General features: G+C 36.4%; 1 protein-coding gene across 1 annotated transcript in view; it reads left to right on the forward strand.

The window, feature by feature from the left end:
* The window catches only part of meigo (Solute carrier family 35 member B1 homolog meigo), a 66835-nt gene that overhangs the window by 35759 nt on the left and 11260 nt on the right, over positions 1-19816 (forward strand). Inside the window, exons 5-6 of the mRNA XM_090373394.1 lie at positions 3497-3623; positions 9225-9331. Coding sequence (XP_090229520.1) covers positions 3497-3623; positions 9225-9331 — 234 coding nt within the window. The remainder of the gene's footprint in view (positions 1-3496; positions 3624-9224; positions 9332-19816) is intronic.

A 19816-nucleotide genomic window follows, 5' to 3' on the forward strand; every position in this document is an offset into this window, starting at 1 on the left:
TTTGCAAATTACAGTGTCTGGAGACTAGGCACCTGCAAGGTGATCTGATTGAGGTGTATAAAGCCTTGAATGGTTTGAGCATGCTCAATGCTGATGGGATTCTTCCTCTTGCTCAGAATAATCACCTGAGAGGGCATAAATTCAAATTGAGGAAAGACAGATGTAGTATAGATGTGTGAAAGTTTGCCTTTAGCCAGTGGGTAGTTGGTTGGTGGAACAGATTTCCATCCTTTGTTGTGGAAGTTGATAGCCTAAATAAATTTAAGGCTGAGGTGGACAGGTATTTGGAATGAAAGGAGGGGTGAAATGGGAGTGGGTTTTTTTTTTTTTTTTTTTTTCCCTTTTTTGCCTGATGCTGCATAAGCTTGCTTTCTTGCATCATATGCCTCTACTAATGCTAATGCAGACATTTTTTCTTCTGTTTTCTAATATATATTCCAATATATATTCTAGTAGTGAACAAGTTTTACTCACTTGGTCACTACTAGGATAATGATGAAGGCATTCTCACTCAACCTGATCAGTTATTCTCACCTTTAACAGTCCATTTGGTTAAAGCAGGATATTTAAATTGCAAAATCCAACCATATATACCAAATCCAATAAGATGTTACAACTGTCAGCGATACGGACACTCGGGCAACATATCAGAGTGATCCTATCTATCTGCTCTGTAGATCAAAAGAACACAATCAAGCAAACTGCACCTCCACTCACCACTCTGTCCAAACTGTCACAGAAACCACTCTACTTTTTTGAAGACACATTAAATGTGGATATTGGGAAAACAAATACAGAAATACAAGATAGAAAATAAAGTGTCTTATCTGGAAGCAAGAAAACAGATGCAACCCAACCTTCTATACTTCAGCAATGAAATGACAGCAAACTAAGCCACTTAAACGGAGGTGATAATGCCTATAGATTAAACAATAGACTGGAGCAAAATACTGTCAATGACAGAAACAACTTCACCTGAAACATCCAGTACTAAAGAGCAGGATATTTCCATGCCCAGAATGCAGAAATCAGAATTGACATCTTTGAAAACAAAGCAGACAGCATCTAGTAAACAGTATAAACAGAAACATAAAAACATAGAAGAAATGGGTGCTGATGAACAGGCAGAGAACATGTTAGAACTTTGTCCTGCAGAAGATATTGATACACCTTGTTCCATTTTTCTGAAGAAAGACACATCCAAATATAATAAATGAAAAAACTAACTTAAAAGTGCAGTCAGATTCAACAAATAGTCTCTAGACCTAAATAACGTAGCATGTTATGCAATAAAACTGTCTTGGTTTACGTGGAAAATCCAATGAAATAATAGATATTATTCAGCAGTATAAACTGAACCGGTCTGCTTTGTCTTCAGGAGATCAATCTAACACCCAGACTCAATCTTCACTCACATTTCAAAACTATACACTTTTCTGGAGAGACAGAAATGATAATACAACTACCAAAGGAGGGGTGGCAATTTTGATGAATACAAATGTACCAGCTAAGCAAATAACATTAAAAACCTGCTTCTAAGTAATAGCAGTAAAAATAGCCATTGGAATTTCTATCACAATCTCATCCCTTTATATTTCACCAAATCTTCCTCTCTCCAGATTGGAATTAAACAATCTTACTATGCAGCTCCAACTTCCCTATTGTCTTATGGGAGATATGAATGCCCATTATCATCTGTGGGAATCTTCTCACATGGACAGTAGAGGTAACTTGATTGAAACTTTCCTAGATGATCAACACCAAAATTTATTGAACACTGGATCTCACACTTATATCAATTTGGCTACAGGTATCACTTCTGCAATAGACTTAACAATATGTTCTCCATTTTTTTCCCAACATAGAATGGTTTGTATTAAATAATCCTCACAACTGTGATCATTTTCTGATAGTATGTTCTATAGATTGGTATGCTCCGATAGCATGTTATATAGGTGTAGAATTTTTCTCTGCGTGTTCTGTGCTTGTTAACAGGAGGGATTGCTTCTACAGGGATGGGATACACTTAAATAGAAAGGGTGCAAGGATATTTGCTGATCCTATCAAGGCAATGTTAGGTGGGTTGGAAAACTGCTAACTTGGGGGATTCACAGAATAATAGGTTAACAGTAGCTGCAGGCAGAGGTGGAAATGATTCTTGCACTGCTTCTATTGGAATGAGCAGCTTCCCAGAAAGCCAGTTGTTGGGTATTTCAGGAATTTCTGGGGGTCATGAAACAAGTAAATACATGGGCTGTGTTGGAGTAACTAAGAGTAAGATCAGGTGCATGTATACTTGCATGTACACCAATGCTAGGAGTATAGTAAACAAATTTGGTGAATTTGAAGTGCTGGTGCCACTCAGATATAAGGGATGCAGAAAGGATAAACAGGATAGGAAGGGAGGAGTGATTATGCTATTAGTTAAGAAACACATACAATCTAAGGAAGTGCATCCAGTTGACATAGATGGACAGTGCAATGTTGAGTCAGTTTGGTGTGGCATAAGCACTGGGAAAGCAAATATGAGGGTAGGAGTTTGTTATAGGCCTAATGATTCTGATGAGTACAATGAACAATTATACAGAGAAATAGAGTGGGCCAGTAAGTCAGAGTGTCTTATAATGGGGGATTTTAATTTCCCAGATATAGACTGGAACTTATGGGTGGTCATTTGCACACTAGCAAGGCTTTTGTGGATTTATTATATGATTGTTTTCTACAGCAGCATGTTAGAGATCAAGAGTATTTAGTAATACTCTTGATCTGATTATCAGCAGTGATTATTCATCCATTAAGAATTTACAGATAAAGGAACCACTAGGTAGTAGTGAGCACAGTGTACTGATGTGGGATTTACTTAAAGATGTAACTACCATCAGGGGTAAAGGGAAGGGTTTTTGCTTTCGTAAATGTGACTACAGTGGTCTCAGGGATTTTTAGGTTCTATACAGTGGGACCAACTGATGATGTTACCAACAGCAAATTCTAAATGGAAAGCATTCAAGGAAGTAATCTTGGAAGCTACTATGCTTTTTGTTCCAATTAAGAAATGCTGCTCTAGGTTTGGGTCCAAATGGATGTCAAATGAACTAATGAGACTCGTGGCAGAGAAGAAAATGCATGGGATGCACATAAATTATCAGGTGACACAGAAGCCATTTGAGTTGTTCCCAAGTTTATTAAAGAAAATCTTTTCTTCTAATCTGTTTTATTTTATCTGCTTCCCCCCCCCCCCCCCCAGCAGATACTGCATTTTTATATATTAATATTTGTTCATTTTCAACTTTTTTCAAATATGCTTTATATTGCCAAAGAATATACGTGATTTCATTAATTGGAAGGGGAAAAAATACTTTTTGATCAGTGATAAGCATCTCTTTTTATCAAAGAATATGAAGTGATTTTTCATATTCTTTTCTTATTTATATTTCTCTGCTATTTTTTTCTGCTATTTTTTCTGAGTGTCTTTTTTCTTATCACATCTATCTTTCAGTTAATATCACTTTCTCTGGATGGTTTTACTGGTGCTATTCAAGAAAGAATGCGTAGTGAATACCAATCAAAGTCTGGTCATATGATGTATAGCATGAATATATGGTCAACACTTTTCCTAGGAATTGGTAAGGCTCATTTTATTCTTTATCTTCCCTGCAATTTCTCATTTATCACTAGCTTATTTTTGAGTTTATATTTCGTGTTTTCATATCTGAACTTATTCAGATAGAAATTTATTTTGCTATTTATTAGTGCAGGATGTATATGTGAATGACATGGAATGAATACAGAAAGTTAAATGGGCTGAGGTAAAGAAAGCTAACACAAGAACCACAGGAAACTTTGCTTAACTTACCGGGCAAACTCATTTCCCTCTACCGCAGTTTCTTCCTGCATTCTCAGTAAACAGATGGTGCATGTTATCGGTAGTGGCAGTAGAAGTCGATAACGATGTATTGATTAGATTTTTCTCATTATTAAAAGCAGATTATTGGAGTTCATGAATGGGCTGAAAGTTACTTACGGGCACACCCTCCAGATTGCTTCAGTCTTAATGTGTTTATACCTCCTTCCCACTGTTTTTTCCCAATAGGAAACAAACTTCTGCTGCCACTACCAATAACTGCACCATCTAGAAGTCATTTTCCTATTTTAAAACAGCGGGAAGTGGGGATAAACACCCTAAGACTGAGGCAGTCTGGAGGGTGTACCGTATGTAAATTTCAGCCATGAAGGGAATACACTCATCAACTCCAATAATCTGCTTTTAATAATGAGAAAAAACTAATCAACGCATAGATCGACTTCTACTGCCACTACTGATAACACGCACCATCTGTTTACCGAGAATGCAGGGGGAAAGTGCGGTAGTGAGTTTGCCCAGTAAATATTTCTGTGGTTCTCATGTTGGCTTGCTTTACCTTCACCATTAAATGTTATGTGAGGAATAATAATAGTTATACATACATTTAAAAAAAATGGACATACTGTAAACTCCCATCATAACACTCTCACTTGTGTTATTCTGCTTTAATGCTCTTTTCTTATAGCATCATGAATTTTTTTTTAATTGCTATAGCTTTGAATGCTTTCTTGCTTTTGCTTATATTGGCCCCTCCACCCACCTTTAGGTTCCAAGAAGGAATTAACTTAAATAATCTTCCTTCCTCTTGATTTTTGACTTTGGGAAAGGGATGATAGAAATGAAATTCTAGAAATCATTAATCATGCACTTTATTTACTTCATAGAAATCATTCTTAGTGCAGGCGAAATTTCTTTCATATTTAACTCAAAACTTTGAAAGTAGATCAGCTACTCTTTACAACTGATTTGTCTAGCTAATTATCGTTGCATTTGCATGCTCACCTCAACTTTTTTATAAATTGAAAATTAATTATCTTCACTTTTCTTGGTGATACAGTAATTTTTATCGTGTGTGTGTGTGTGTGTGTTCAGCATCACATCAATAAATTTCATTAATGACAACATTATTATTATTATGTTAATACTTCAATTATCACATTATACAGTAATACTGATGTGTTTAATTTAATATAATAAAATCTTTTTTTTTTTAATTTTCATTTGCTTTAAACAAAAAAAGGTTGAATGTAGTAAAAAAAAAAAAAAAAAAAAAAAGTCCCCATTGTACATTAAATGTGGGTTTTCAACTTATATGTAAACTATTGCTTCATAAACACTGCAGGAAAAAAAATGCAATGTTTTCTGTCAAAATATTGATATAAAATGAAAAATAGTCTCTCACATAATGCCTCCATTCCATTTGTAGTGCTCTTTGGGTAAATCTTTTAAAGTGCTGTAAGAGGAGATTACTGTATTTGCTAACTTGCAAAAAGCAGCAGCTGATGACCTTTCAGATCACTACTAGATGGTCTGAATTGTAAAAATAATTGAATGTAACCCATCTCATGTGTTTGGAAAGGTGGGGGAGGGCAAACTTTTCAGAGAAAAAAAAATACATTTTTCAAGCAGAAAGCATTGATAATTATGTTAAAGCTGTATTACTACATGGCTAAACAATAAATGCTAACTATTGTAATCTCCTCAAATTAATTTTTTTCTTGCTTACCTTTTATATTATAGATAGATTTGCATTTAAAATCAGTTAGCCAAAAAAATTGACTCCTAAATATCCACTTATCAATTATTTCAGGTAACTGGGATTCTACTGTAATTACATAATTAAACTCTTGTGACCTGTTGATAACTATGTCCAAGTCTATAGCTACTGGACTCAACCTGAACAACTGTATGTGCAAGAAATGAATACATAAGAAATGGGAAACAACTTGTTTGCTGTTCTCTATCAGCTGGCTGTATCTCTTTCTCTGTTAGTATTTTGCCTGGCTGCTGTTTGATTTGATATTCTGAAAGTGATAATGTTGTTTCTAGTCTCTCATTGGCTGAATTTCTTATTATACTGTGGCAGTAGCATTCTCAGGATGTTGTAATCCTGGTTAATGTGCTGTGAAATTTTATATATCACCTTGTTACAAAACGTTGCTGACCAACATTCTCTTTGCTATAAGAAATGATGTGCTCTCATGGTGCCACTTCCACCAAATGTGACATTTGATACTGCACGGTTCTCCACATATAACCACAAACCTCTAAGCCTCACCTCAAGATAGAGCATATTCTGTAGAATAGATATCTCTAATGGATTGCTTTTCACTTGCATACAGTAAGCCATTTAGCAAATGCAATTTAAGAACTCTTCATACTCTTTCTGTATTGAAGCTTAAAAGTTCCTCTCCTATAAATAATCTGTTCAGTATCAAATACCTAATGATATTTCTATTGAAATTAAAATTCAATATTGCACAGTGAGTAAATTTTTTGTTAAATGATTGTTTTAATTTTTCTGTGCTGAAATTGAGCTTAGGCCCACAGATATTCAACTCTACAAGATATTAGTTAATGGGAAACTGTTTCTTGGAGGAGGGGACCCTATAATTGCAGTTGCCTTTGGTTGTCAATGGAATGGTTAAGTTTTGAAGACTACACCTTATACTCTATTCCTTATGGATGACATTTAATACTCTTTATTAATATGATTGCCCTTCTTTGAATCCTCTCTATGGGTGATGTATCGTACTATTGTATTTTTTTAGATGCAGCTTCTGTACCTGAATACAGTATTCCAAATGTGATGTCACACCAAGTCTGTCTCATCATGAACAACTATAACTGTTTTCCTCTAGTCTGTAGTTTAGTCCTGGGTTTTGGCTCCCTGGTTACAAGATCTTACACGTTATAGCATTAAACCATACTTGCCATTTTCCAGACCATGTTTGTAACTAATCAGTCATTTTGAAGCAGAATATCCCATGTGTAAAATAATCAACAAACTGTAACTTAGAGCACTGCTTCATGGATGAGCAAAACCTGTTCTTTGCTGCTGCAAGAAGCAGTGTTCTAAAAGTAAGACTTATTGAAGTATTATGAGAGAAAATGTCAATGTCATTTTGTTTAGGTCATCAGCAAACTTTGGTAACTCTCCTTAAATACTTGTATCAGTATCAAGAAAGAGTAGAAACAAGAGCAACATTAGCTCTGCTCTGAAGTATATTTATGACCACTCTTTGCCTTCTGTATTTCATTCTTCTCCTAATCTACCTAAGGTTCTTTTCTGAAGCCAACTCACTACAGTTTATATAATAACCTCTCATCAAAACCATATCACAAACTTTATTAAAATCCAGTTGTATAATGACAGTTTTTTTTTTTTTTTTTTTTTTTTTCTTGCATTCAACTGTCTTATGACACCCATCATAATAATTAACTAGTGACCAGGCAGGGTTCCTTTTCACAAATCTGTGCTGTGTGATTCCGTTTAGGATTCCATTATCAAGATGTTCCTGCATTGTATCCCTAATTAGAGACTTCACAATCTTGCCTGCCACCTATTTAGCTTATTTCTTATAGATAAGGGAGACATTAACATGTCTCCAGTCTAAGGGGATTATCCCAGAATCTAATGTTGATCTCAAAACATTTGTGTTGTTTTTCTCAAACTACAAGCTCCATAGCTTGGATATTCTTGGTGCTTGTATGAAAACAGTTCAGGGTAGCACAGAGTATTTTCCATATTGTTGGACCAGAAAAATCCACTTCACTTAGAGTATGATGGATCTCAGTGACTGTTGCCACTTGTACCTGTACTCTCCTCCATCTATCACACGTGCACTCTACTGCTTGAGTTTTTCTTTGGGATCAAGCAGACTACATTGAATTGTATGTCAATGCTCAGAGTGCTGCTGAAGCATTGCTTCCATGGGTTTTGACAGCTTTACTATGTCAGCTTTTTGCTTGGATGTTAGTGGCATGGATATGCTATGGAAACATAAACATTTTGATATATACATACCCTTTTTGGTCATTATTAGCATAAAATGTGGCAGTTAGGAACATTAGCACATTTAACATGAACTTTTAATGAACATAAACATGAATGTTCATTAAAAGCACTGATATTCCTAATAAATTCCATATGAATTTTCAATGGCTTGGATCAGCTTTTGTTGAGATATTCAACTCAGAAGGAGCCAGTTTTCTTTATAATCTTCCTGTGTTTATATTAACATTTCTGTAGTTAATGGACACGTCATTTTCACACAGGCAATATTAAATGATAGTATCATCTATCATAAATTTTTTTAGTACTTTTATCAAATAAATTAATGTAAATTTTGAAATGGTCAGTGAATTAAAATTCTACTTTAGTGAGAAAAATCGCACTCACTATTAGACACTTCAGCACATTTAATGAACACACTAACACAGAGTTTAAATGTATTCTTTTTAACTAGTAATCGGTGCCTACATCATGTCATTCAAAACCTATAGTAAATTTTTTCATCCTGTATCTCACAATCAATATTTTAATCTATAGAGGTAAGGTACTAGGTAAAATAGCGTGTTCCATATCTGTCAGAAATAGGTAGAACAAGCAGTCAGGAGAGAAGCATTGCATTACATTACCAGCTATGTGATTCAAATGTTATATAATTTCTGTCCAGGTTGAAGAACTTTGTCATTGCTGTTTAACACGAGTATTTCTTAACACATTTACTGCCATATTTAATATAAAAATGTCAGACATCTCATGAATAGAATTTTTTTTTTTTTTTTTATTTCATTTATAACCATTACCAACAAGAAAATCATTGCTTCAAAAGATAATGTAATAAAAATATAATCTTAAAAGAAAGGTTAACCTAAGTTATTATGTACGTTTGCTGATTGAGTTCAAAAATATATTGAAATGTGGCACAACATTTTTTTTATTCTCTGTTCAGTGGGAGTTGCACATTAATTTCAAGCCATAGCTGTAATGCCAAGATTAGATGGAATATTAATCCAAAAGCAATATGAATAGTAGTGCTAGTTGATAATCATGATTCTCAAGTAAGCTGTTGGTGAGATCACCAGTGCTGTGTTCATGACACTGAACATGTTAATGCAAAACCTAATGTGAAGCTGAAAATGTTGAAGCTGTTATCATTGTATTAATGAGAGTTTTCTGTAGTATTTTCTCAATATAATTTTCTTATTTTATTTATTTGTAATTTAATAACTTAAAATGTAAGTAATTATTAAGGAAATATCTGTTTCTCTATGAATTTTATAATAGATGAAATTGACCTTTAAATGATCTTTTTAAAATTGCAACATATAATAAACTTTTATACTGTGTTATTAGGAATTCTGGTCACAGGAGAGATCTGGGCATTCTTAAAATTCGTTGAAAAATATTCCTTTATTGTATACAACATGTTGGCATTTTCAATCACAAGTGCAATGGGCCAGGTAAGCTTAATTAATAGTTTATTTTTAAAAAAATGAAAATCCTATTCATAATCTTAATGTTAATTAATTTTAGTCATATTTTAAATTTATTAATTATTTGATAATTAATGTTGTGAATTTTTCATGGGAAAGAAGGGTGAAATTTGCTCAGGCATTGCAGACAATGCCTGAGCAAATGTGCGTAAATAGCATGCTTTTAAATTCGAAATAACACCCTAATCCATAGGTTGGATGGGCAAAGTCATGTTTGGCAGTAGAAATATGACTCTCATTCAAATTGAAATCATCCAGATGCTTAGGATGTCCAGGAGCATTATCTAATGGAAGCAAAATCTTGAACGTCGTTGTCTTTACAATATTTTTCAACCTCGGGAATCAAGCAGCATTTAAATCAAACCTCAAAGAAAGATATTGTTATCTATGCTCTCTGGTTCAATCGGAAATGCACATGTAGGGTGGCTTTATTGATGCCCTTAAATGCATGAGGATTTCCAGAATGGTACACAAGCAATGGTTTTAATCTGTAATCTCCCGCTGCAATAGCCCCAAGAAAGAGTGTGGCCCTATCTTTTGACACCTTGAAATCTGGCATTGTATTTTCCTCTTTGGCAATGTATGTTTGATCTGGCATTTTGTTTCCAATACAGAGCAGTCTCGGCAACTTTAAAAATTTGCTGCGTTGAATTTGCTGCCTTCATCAATAATTTTTTCCAACACATCACAAAATTTCTCTGCAGCTGCAGAATTGGCACTGGCAACTTCACCGCATACTTTAACGTTGTAGAAACCAGCGCGATGCTTGAACCTATTAAACCAACCGTTGCTTGCCACGAACTGGGCTTAGGGTTCGCCGTACTTATCCTTAATATTTTCATAAATACTTCTTGCTTTTGCTTGAATGGCCTTGGACTCAGGGGCACTTGCTGCTGGATCTGATTTTCCATCCATTTTATTAATAGCTGTTCCATCTTCGATATAGCACCTGAACACTGTTTTGTGATCACTGTTGATCTTAAGCATGTTGGTCCTTTGACATGTTTTTTTATACACGCACTGTCCTTTAAAATAGTATTCGCTGTTGAAACTGCTAGACCTAATCCCCTTGCAATAGATGACAAACTTAGTCCTGCTTCGTACTTCTTAATCATTTTCATCTTCATTTCTAAATCAATTTTGTTTCTTTTCCTGGCACAGCCAGCACTTGCACTTTCCATTGGTCCCTTTCCCTTCATCATTGTAATATGTAAATAGAAATGAAGAGAAGTTTCTGAAAATTAGTTTTTTTATATGATTTAAGTGAAGGGCAACACATTTCATCATAATACCGTAACGTAAAAACCCACAGAATTCCAGTTATCGGTATTATCGCAAATGCAATAAGATTGAGTTTACTGGCCGTTTATAATAATAGATTGCGCTAACAGAAAAGCCCAATAAACTGGAAAGTGCAAATTGTTTTTTGGTCGTGACCTTCAGAAACATGCTTTAGAAAAATATCACAATGGCATTTAAAATTGATTCTTATAATGGGAACATATGATAACGATGAAAGTTTAGTGCAATTTCTATTATAAATATCTTTTAGAGAGATAAATAGCTTAGTAATATAGCGAAACTTTCAACTTCCAAAGACTTGAACGAATTATAAAAAAAAAAAAAAAAAGTTATTGGGTTCACATTACGATATTTTCATACAGATGCAAAATACGTTTCCATATTTGTTTCAGTTTTCACCGGTCGTCAAAAACTTATGTAAAGTGAAGTATTACGTGAGTCGGGGTGGGTGTGTGTGTGTGTGTGTTCCCCTCCTAGAAGAATGGTTCCTACGTTGATAGGGGAAAAATTTGCTATACAACTGTGGATTCCATCTTCCTGAATAAGTGCTCATGATTTCACCCCTCTGCTCAAATAGATTATCCTTAGAAAAAACCTGTATGTAACAACCACTGAAAGTGCAGCTCTATTTCTGGCTTTTATAACCAATTTCCTCAAGGAGTTCTGTGATCTATTTGGATTCCGAGCATTACTGACAGTCAGTTATAATGTTCTTGATAAAGCCACACTTTAAACATCTTTAATTAAAGTAATAATTTTACTTTTATGGCAGTACATGGAGTTCTATGTACCACTTGTTTAAAAGTGGTACATAGAACTCCATGTACCACTTTTAAACAAGTGGTACTTGTTTAAAAGTGTGATCATAGAACTCTGATCCACTTCTTTAAAAGTAGCCAGAAAATTTATAATTTTACAATAAAAATGTCATAGAATTTCATACAAAAAAAAAATAATAATTAATTTAAAAAATTGATGGGAATTTAGAAAAACAGCAATTTTTCTCTCTCTCTTTCTTATTGAGAAATTTATTTGTTGGCTTACAGAACATATTCTTCATCACACAAAGTATCACTTTTTGTTGTGAAAACACTAAATGTGTATGTATTGGTTCTTTCTTTGAATTTTTGGAGATAAATATGAAAATTTAAACACTTTCAGAGATTTTGATATCAATTCTTAACATCAGATGGGAACTATTACTGATGGGCTAGTTGTGGTCCAGTGGCTGGCAAGCATGACCACAAGTAAGGAGGTTACAGATTTGATTTCATACATTACTGCAAAAAATGTATGGCCCATTGTGAACTGACACTGAAATCCATCTGCTCTTAATAATTCAATATCTATGCAGCCACAACAGATTTATAAACTCTTCTGACCATAGCTATATAGAAAGAAAATGAAAATTTATTTAAACTTAAAATTAGTAGTCTCTCCTGTTAACAGGAGAGACTGTTTCTACAGGAATGGGATACACTTAAATAGAAAGAGTGCAAGAATATTTGCTGATGCTATCGAGGCAGTGTTAGGTGGGTTGGAAAACTGCTAGCTTGGGGGGATACAAGGACTAATAGATTAACAGTAGCCACTGGCAGAGGTGAAAGTGATTCTTGCACTGCTTCTATTGGAATGAGCAGAAGCCTGGAAAACAAGAAGCAGGATATTTCAGAGACTGCTGGGAGTCATTGCAGTACAAGTAAACACATGGGTTGTGTTAGGGTAGCTAGGAACAGGTGCATGTATACTTTTTTTTTTTTTTTTTATGAAAACCCCAAACACGAAAGGTATCAAAACCTATAGTACTTAGTACCGTGCATGGGTTAAAGGAGAAGTATGGGGGGGAGGGGGATGCCGGAAACTTTGCTCTAGAGACTAAACATGGGTTTCACCACTTCAAGCTTCCAATAAGCAAAGTGGTGGAATTTCACTGGTTGATGAAAGTCATCTACCACATACTTGCATGTAGACCAATGCTAGGAGTTTGGTAAATAAATTTGATGAATTTGTGGTATTGCTCAAAGCATCAACCGTGGTGTCACACAGATATAACAAATGCAGAACTGGAATTTGGGGAGTACAACATCTACAGAAAGGATAGACAGGATAGGAAGGGAGGAGGGGTTATGCTATTAGTTAAGAAACAAATAAAATCCAAGGAAGTGAAGCCAGTCGACATCGCTGGACAGTGCAGTGTCGAGTCAGTTTGGTGTGACATAAGCATTGGAGATAAATATTAAGAAATTGAGAGTAGGAGTGTGCTATAGGCCTAATGACTCTGATGAGTATAATAAGAAGCTGTACAGGGAAATATAATGGGGAATTTTATAAAGTCTTATAATGGGGAATTTTAATTTCCCAGATATTGACTGGAATTTGTGGGTTGGTCACTCACACACTAGCAAGGCTTTTGTGGATTTATTGGATGACTGTTTTCTACATCAGCACTCTTGATTTGGTTATCAGTAGTGATTCTTCATGCATTAAGAATCTGCAGATAGAGGAACCACTAGGTGGCAGTGATCACAGTGTGCTGAAGTGGGATTTACTCAAAGAGGTAACTACCATCAGGGGTAAAGGGAAGGGCTATTGCTTTCGTAAAGGCGACTACGATGGACTGAGCCAGTATTTAAATTCTATACAGTGGGACCAACTGATGATGTTACCAACAGCAAATTCAAAATGGGAAGCATTCAAAGAACTTATCTTGGGATCTACTTGGCTTTACATACCAACTAAGAAATATTGTTCAAGGTTTAGGCCTAAATGGATGTCAGATGAACTAATGAGACACATGGCAGAGAAGAAAAATGCATGGGATACATATAAACTAATGGGTGACATGGAAACGTATGATAGATATAAGCTGGTCTGTAACCAAGTTACAAAGGAGGTTAGGCAGGCAAAGGCAGATTATGAGAAATATTTGGCAAAGGATGCAAAGAAAAACAGCAAAGAGTTCTTTACTTATGTAAACTCTAGAAGGAAGGGGATGAATCAGATTGGTCCACTTGATATCAATGGTTCAACTGTTGGTGATCCTGCTCAGGTAGCTAACAAACTAAATGAATATTTTGCATCAACATTCACACATGAGGAGTTATTATGGAGAATGCAGAAAGGTCAGGGAATGACCACTGCATATCCCAGAGCAATATGGCCTTAGTTGCTAATGCTCCTAAAAAAAAAAAAAAAAAAATGAGGAGTTATTCAGTGAGGGGAATGCCAGAGGTGTATTCAACTCTGGCAGTAAGCTAGATAATCTTGTAATAACTGAGAGTAAAGTGGAGGAGAAATTGTTGAAGATAAACACAAGAAAGGCACCTGAGGTGGATGGGATCTATCCAGTTATATTAAAGGAGGCAGCAAAGGAAGTAAGCAAACCCTTAGCCATAATTATGAGAGCTTCCTTGGACTCAGGGAAGGTACCCATTGACTGGAGCTGTGCAAATGTGACCCCATTTCACAAAGGAGTATCAAAGGCTGACACAAGTAATTATAGACCTGTGAGTTTAACTTCTGTCCAGGAAAATTAATGGTTAAAGAAGCACTGCAGGACCATCTAGACAAGACTTCAGTTATAGGTTGAACACAGCATGGTTTTGTTAAGGGGAAGTCTTGCCTGACCAATTTGATTGGATACTATGATGCAGTCACAAAAGAGCTGGATGCAGTGAATAACTTTGATATTATATACTTGGATCTTAGAAAGTCTTTTGATACTGTTGCACATGGAAGACTGCTGCACAAATTGGAGCAGTGTGGCATTGGAGGCAAATTGCTGCTATGGATAAAGGGATGGTGACTCACCGTAGACTAATGTTATAAGTGGAGTCCCTCAGGGTTCAGTGTTGGGTCCATTATTGTTTTCTGTATTTATAAATAATATTGATGATGGTATATCAAGCTTAATGTCCAAGTTTGCAGACGATACAAAGGTTGGCATGCTTGTTAAAGACACTACTGATGCTATGCTGCTGCAACAGGATCTGGAAAGGTTGAGCAGATGGGCTGAGAAGTTGAAAATGAAGTTTAACATTAACAAATGTAAAGTACTACATATGGGAAACAGCAACCCCAGAACAATGTATCAACTCTGTGGTACTACACTGACAGTGGTAGAGAATGAAAAGGACCTGGGGGTAATTGTGTAGGCAGATATGAAGTTCTCTGTGCAGTGCAGACGGGCTGCAAGAGTAGCTCATGGTGTCTTGTCAATGATATATAGGAAATTTTCTAGCAGGGATAGGGAGGTGATTATTCCCTTGTATAAGGCAATGGTCAGGCCACACCTTGAGTACTGTATACAGGGCTGGAGGCCTCATTTCCAGAAGGATGTAGAGCTGCTGGAACAAGTACAGAGAAGGGAAACAAGATTAGTGAATGGAACAAAGGGTTGCTCTTACAAAGAAAGGCTAAAGTTTTGCAAATTACAGTGTCTGCAGACTAGGCACCTGCGAGGTGATCTGATAGAGGTGTATAAAGCCTTGAATGGCGTGAGCATGCTCAATGCTGATGGGATTCTTCCTCTTGCTCAGAATAATCACCTGAGAGGGCATAAATTCAAATTGAGGAAGGACAGATGTAGGATAGATGTGCGGAAATTTGCCTTTAGCCAGCAGGTGGTTGGTTGGTGGAACAGACTTCCATCCCTTGTTGTGGAGGTTGATAGCCTAAATAAATTTAAGGCTCAGCTGGACAGGTATTTTGAACAAACGGAGTAGTGAGTGGAAGCTTTTTTTTGTTTTTTTCCGGCTGATGCTGCATAAACTTGCTTTCTTGCATCATATGCTTCTACTAATGCTAGTACAGTACGAAGTACACTATACACAAATAAAACTTAGTGCGTTTGGCCCTTGAGGCTGTCACAGACATTCTCTTGGGTATGACAAGCTGGGCACCCGGGAGGCAAAACTGATATTTGGGTGACATTCAAGTCAAGCAGACCTAATTTTGGCAAAGTCCAGTCATTCTGCGACAACCAAATGCTCTGCTTGCCCCTTCATAGTTGTTGGGACTATTAGTAGCCCTGCGTATAAACCTTGTGTGCAAGCCCTGAAATATGGCACCTAGTATACTAGAGGTGACCACCCAGGTGTGAACCAACATAAGCAGAGGTCAAGGTGCGGCAACCACACCACACAGAGAAATGCCCCTCTATGTTACCAGGCAGTACCAGGGCGAGATCCAATCTTCCTTATATTTTGAGGTTACAGCTCTGAGATGATGGTGTTTGTAGGCCAGCAATTAGATAGTACACTGGACTGAACCTGTTGATAACTCTCTAGGAGGCATCAAGATCAGTTAGTGTATAATCTTGCTGCCTCTACTCTGCCAGATAGTGATTGGAAGGAGTCCAAGTAGTGTGTATGCAGGGGGCATTGTCTAAGCAACATTATCTCAAGGAGATGGGTATATTCTTGCATTGTATATGCCACATCCAAAAATTTTGTTACTTCATACAGCATCTTCCTCACCTTTTCTTACTATTGAATACGTCATGAATAGTCGCTTATCTGCAAAAAGATCTGAAACTCCAAGTACTTCTTCCTTCATTTCACAAATACAAAAGTTTGGAATCAAGTTTCATGAAACCTGCCTAAAAGTTTGGAATCAAGTTTCATTTTTCTGGATAACTTTCTTTTGATTAATAACTATAGTCTTTTGATTAATAACTATAGTCTTTGGACTTGACTCCTATGTCTGTTCTTCATTTGGTGCAAAGTTTTTATTGAAATAAGACCAACTGTTTTACCAATTTTTGTTTATATATTTCCTATTATATATAAAAATCAAAAAACTAAAATAATATTTAAGAAACTTCTAGAATATTTCCGGATATTCTAGAAAGTGCGAGTATTTACATAGTACAGAAGATTGTAGATGAATCTAGAGTGTTTTGCTATAATATAAATTGAGGAGTAAGATTTTTAACTTATAAAGTTGAACACATATCATTCAAAAAGTATTTGATGTAAGTTTTTTGTATTTTGTGATAAACATTGCAAGAAATAAGCAACTGAATGCAGTTGGTTCTGCTATTACACGGTACATGCATTACTAAAAATCTCTGCGTTATGGTATTTTGTGTATTAAAAATAACAGAGCTTATGGGAAAATAGGGTGAGGAGCAGAGCACTCAAAAAAAAAAAAAGTCTGGTAAGTAAAACACTTCAAAAAGTTAGAAACCCAATAAAATTGCTAACACAGGTTTAAACATCTTAAATTTCTAATAAATAAATAAATATTACACTGAGTGGACAGAAATCATGGGTTACCTAACTAGTAACGGATAGGCTCACCTTTCGCCCAGATAAGGTCAGTCACACAGCTTTTGAGTCCAGTTGTTCACAAAAGCGTTCCACGGGTATTTCCATCCATGCTTGCTACACCACTGTCCATAATTCCATCGCATTCCTGGGTGGAGGATTCAAAGCTCAAATGCACCTTTCCACAACATCCCAAAGATGTTCCACAGGGTTCGTGTCTGGTGAACCGGGAGGCCATTCCATGGTGGTAAAATCTGCAGAATGCTCTTCGAATCATGTTCTAGTCACCATGGCTCTGTGGCGAGGCGCATTGTCCTGCTGGAAGAGTCTGTTGTCCTGTGGGTGCATGATGACCATGAAGGGATGCAAATGGTCTGCAAGGATGGAATCGCAACTTGGACCATTCAGAGATGTGTCTAGATGTACCAGAGGTCCCAATGCATGCCAGTTGAACATGCCCCAGACCATTACCGACTCTCTGCCTGTCTGAACAGTCCCTATTTGACATGACGGGTGCATGGTTTCGTGCAGTTTCCACCAGATACATATCCTCCCGTCAGTAGCTTAGGAATGCCTTGGCATTGCGGCAGATGCCAAGGGCGCTGGTATCAAAAGGGCACCACTGACAGGCCACATCAGTTCCAAGCCAAACTATTTCGACAACCAAGGCTGCCTGACGAAATGGCACCCCTAGATGATGTCGCATCAGGACGAGAGCAAAGGGCAGGGTGAAAATTAATTTTTGCCAAATGGCATTTTTAGATGGCGATTCAAGCCCGAATACATCCTTAAATCTTGGTATGTACTGCATAGCAGCATCAATATATTCATCAGTACTGCGTAGAAGGACTGAATAAAAAGGAAATGAAGAAAAAACTTTTTTTTTTGTTATTATTATTATTTTTTTTAATTTTATTATTATTTTTTTAAACTGTCTGAAATGTCGGAATCACTCACATTTTCAACTATGTACTGTGACCATGTAAACAGAAATAAGGGAAATTTAAGGCAAAGTGTGGATGATTCACTTCTGCGAAATAACAGATGACCACTTGTCGGGGAAAGGGCAAACCATCATCAGCCATTGCAAGATGAAGACCTCTCCAGCAACTTTCCAGTTCCTTCTGTTTTGTGTAATGGTCATCCATTTACTCCCCACAAACTCGTAAATTTCATCTGTCCATCTCCGTCGTTGTCTTCCAGGTTTTCTTCTAGCTCCTCTTGGGTGCCATTCTTTTATTTTCTTAGTCCATCTGTCATCATGTCTTCCAGCTATATCCTACCCAAGTCCATTTCAGTTCTTTGGTTTTGATAAGAATGCCTTTTACTTGAGTTTACTGCCTAAACCCCCAGGAACTCACATCTGGTGAGTATGGGCTTGGCACGCCCAGGGTCCTGAGCTGTATATCATCATTCTTCTCTTTCTTGGTGATTCCTTTCTACTTCTCTCTCTCTCTCTCTCTCTCTCTCAGGGTAATAGGGGAATTTTTTTTTTTTTGGCTGGTGCAGCATAAACTTCAGGCTTCCTTGCACCACATGGCTAATAATAATAATCCATGTGTTTCTCTTCTTATACAATAGTATGATTCCTAATATAATTCATTCCATTCTTCACTGTGTAGTTTTCAGCTTCTCTTCCAGTTATTTTTTGTAATGACGAAATTCCACTTCCCTAAGTCATGGTGGGGAGTACACATTGGTTCATTATTTTATGTTTCAGACAAATTGGGATACTGTGCCTCAGTGACTATATTTCCAGAATGTTGTCCAAGATAAGTATATAAATCCACCCAGGGCCGATGCTAGCATTTGTGGCACCGGTGGAAAAACCTTGAAATGGCACCTAATTCATATTGTATCTTAACACACGCACACACATATGCAGTGCAGCACGCCTCCTATTTTAGACAGTGCTTGTGACAAGTGCCTCACTTGCACCCCTAGCAGCATCTGCTCTGAATCCACCTTTTTAATTTCTGCTCCTTCAATGATTATATCCCTTCCTGTGACATACTTGTTCATTACTTTTGTTTTAACCATATTCATCTTTAGTCCGAAATCCTTACTAATCTGCATAACTGATTAAAATTTTCCTCTGATTCTTCAAGATCATGGCGATCACAATGTCATCTGAAAATCGTAAATGGTTTAGGTACTCTCCATTCACATTGCCTCTTTTCCACAACCAGTTCAATCTTCTGAAAGCTTCTTCAAGGGCAGCAGTAAATAACTTCGGAGATATTGTCGAGCTCCTTTCTCAATTTTAAATTTGCTACTGTCTTTGTCTAGTCTAATAAAGGAGGTAGCATTCTCATATTTTCTTCAAAATCATAATGTATAGGATGTCTATGCCTTGTCTTTCCAGTGACAGAAATATTGGCTTATACTGTATGGAGTCAAATGCATTTTCATAATCCACAAATGGCAGGCATAATGGCATTTATAAAGAGTGGTTTTCCACCAAAGGAAAACCACTCTCTCCTAAATCTGTAATAGGGAGGTTGCTTACAGTAGAAGGTTGACTACAGTCTATTATCCAAACGTGGAATACCCCTTGATCTGCCCACTGGCAATGGATACATAGAAAGTAGTTGACCAGCTCAACTTCTCAGTATGTGGGACAGGTAGATGGGTGGATTTTACAGGTACCACTAAGTTGAAGATGGTAATCTCTTAATTCGTGCTTAGCAACAGCACTATTGCCTAAATTGCTTGATGACCAGAGGTGCGAACTGCATACCCAGTTAAGTTTCTCGTAATCCATTCATTATATGGAAAATTTCTTAGTTCTTTGGAAACTATTTTTTAAATGTAATTACGAAAGTAAATTCCAAAAATTTGTTATAAAGTTCGTTAAACAGACGTTGACTGTACTTATTAT

Source organism: Mastigoproctus giganteus, chromosome 1 (genome assembly GCF_048544385.1).
Source record: "Mastigoproctus giganteus isolate SK-2022 chromosome 1, ASM4854438v1, whole genome shotgun sequence".
NCBI lineage: Eukaryota > Metazoa > Arthropoda > Arachnida > Uropygi > Thelyphonidae > Mastigoproctus > Mastigoproctus giganteus.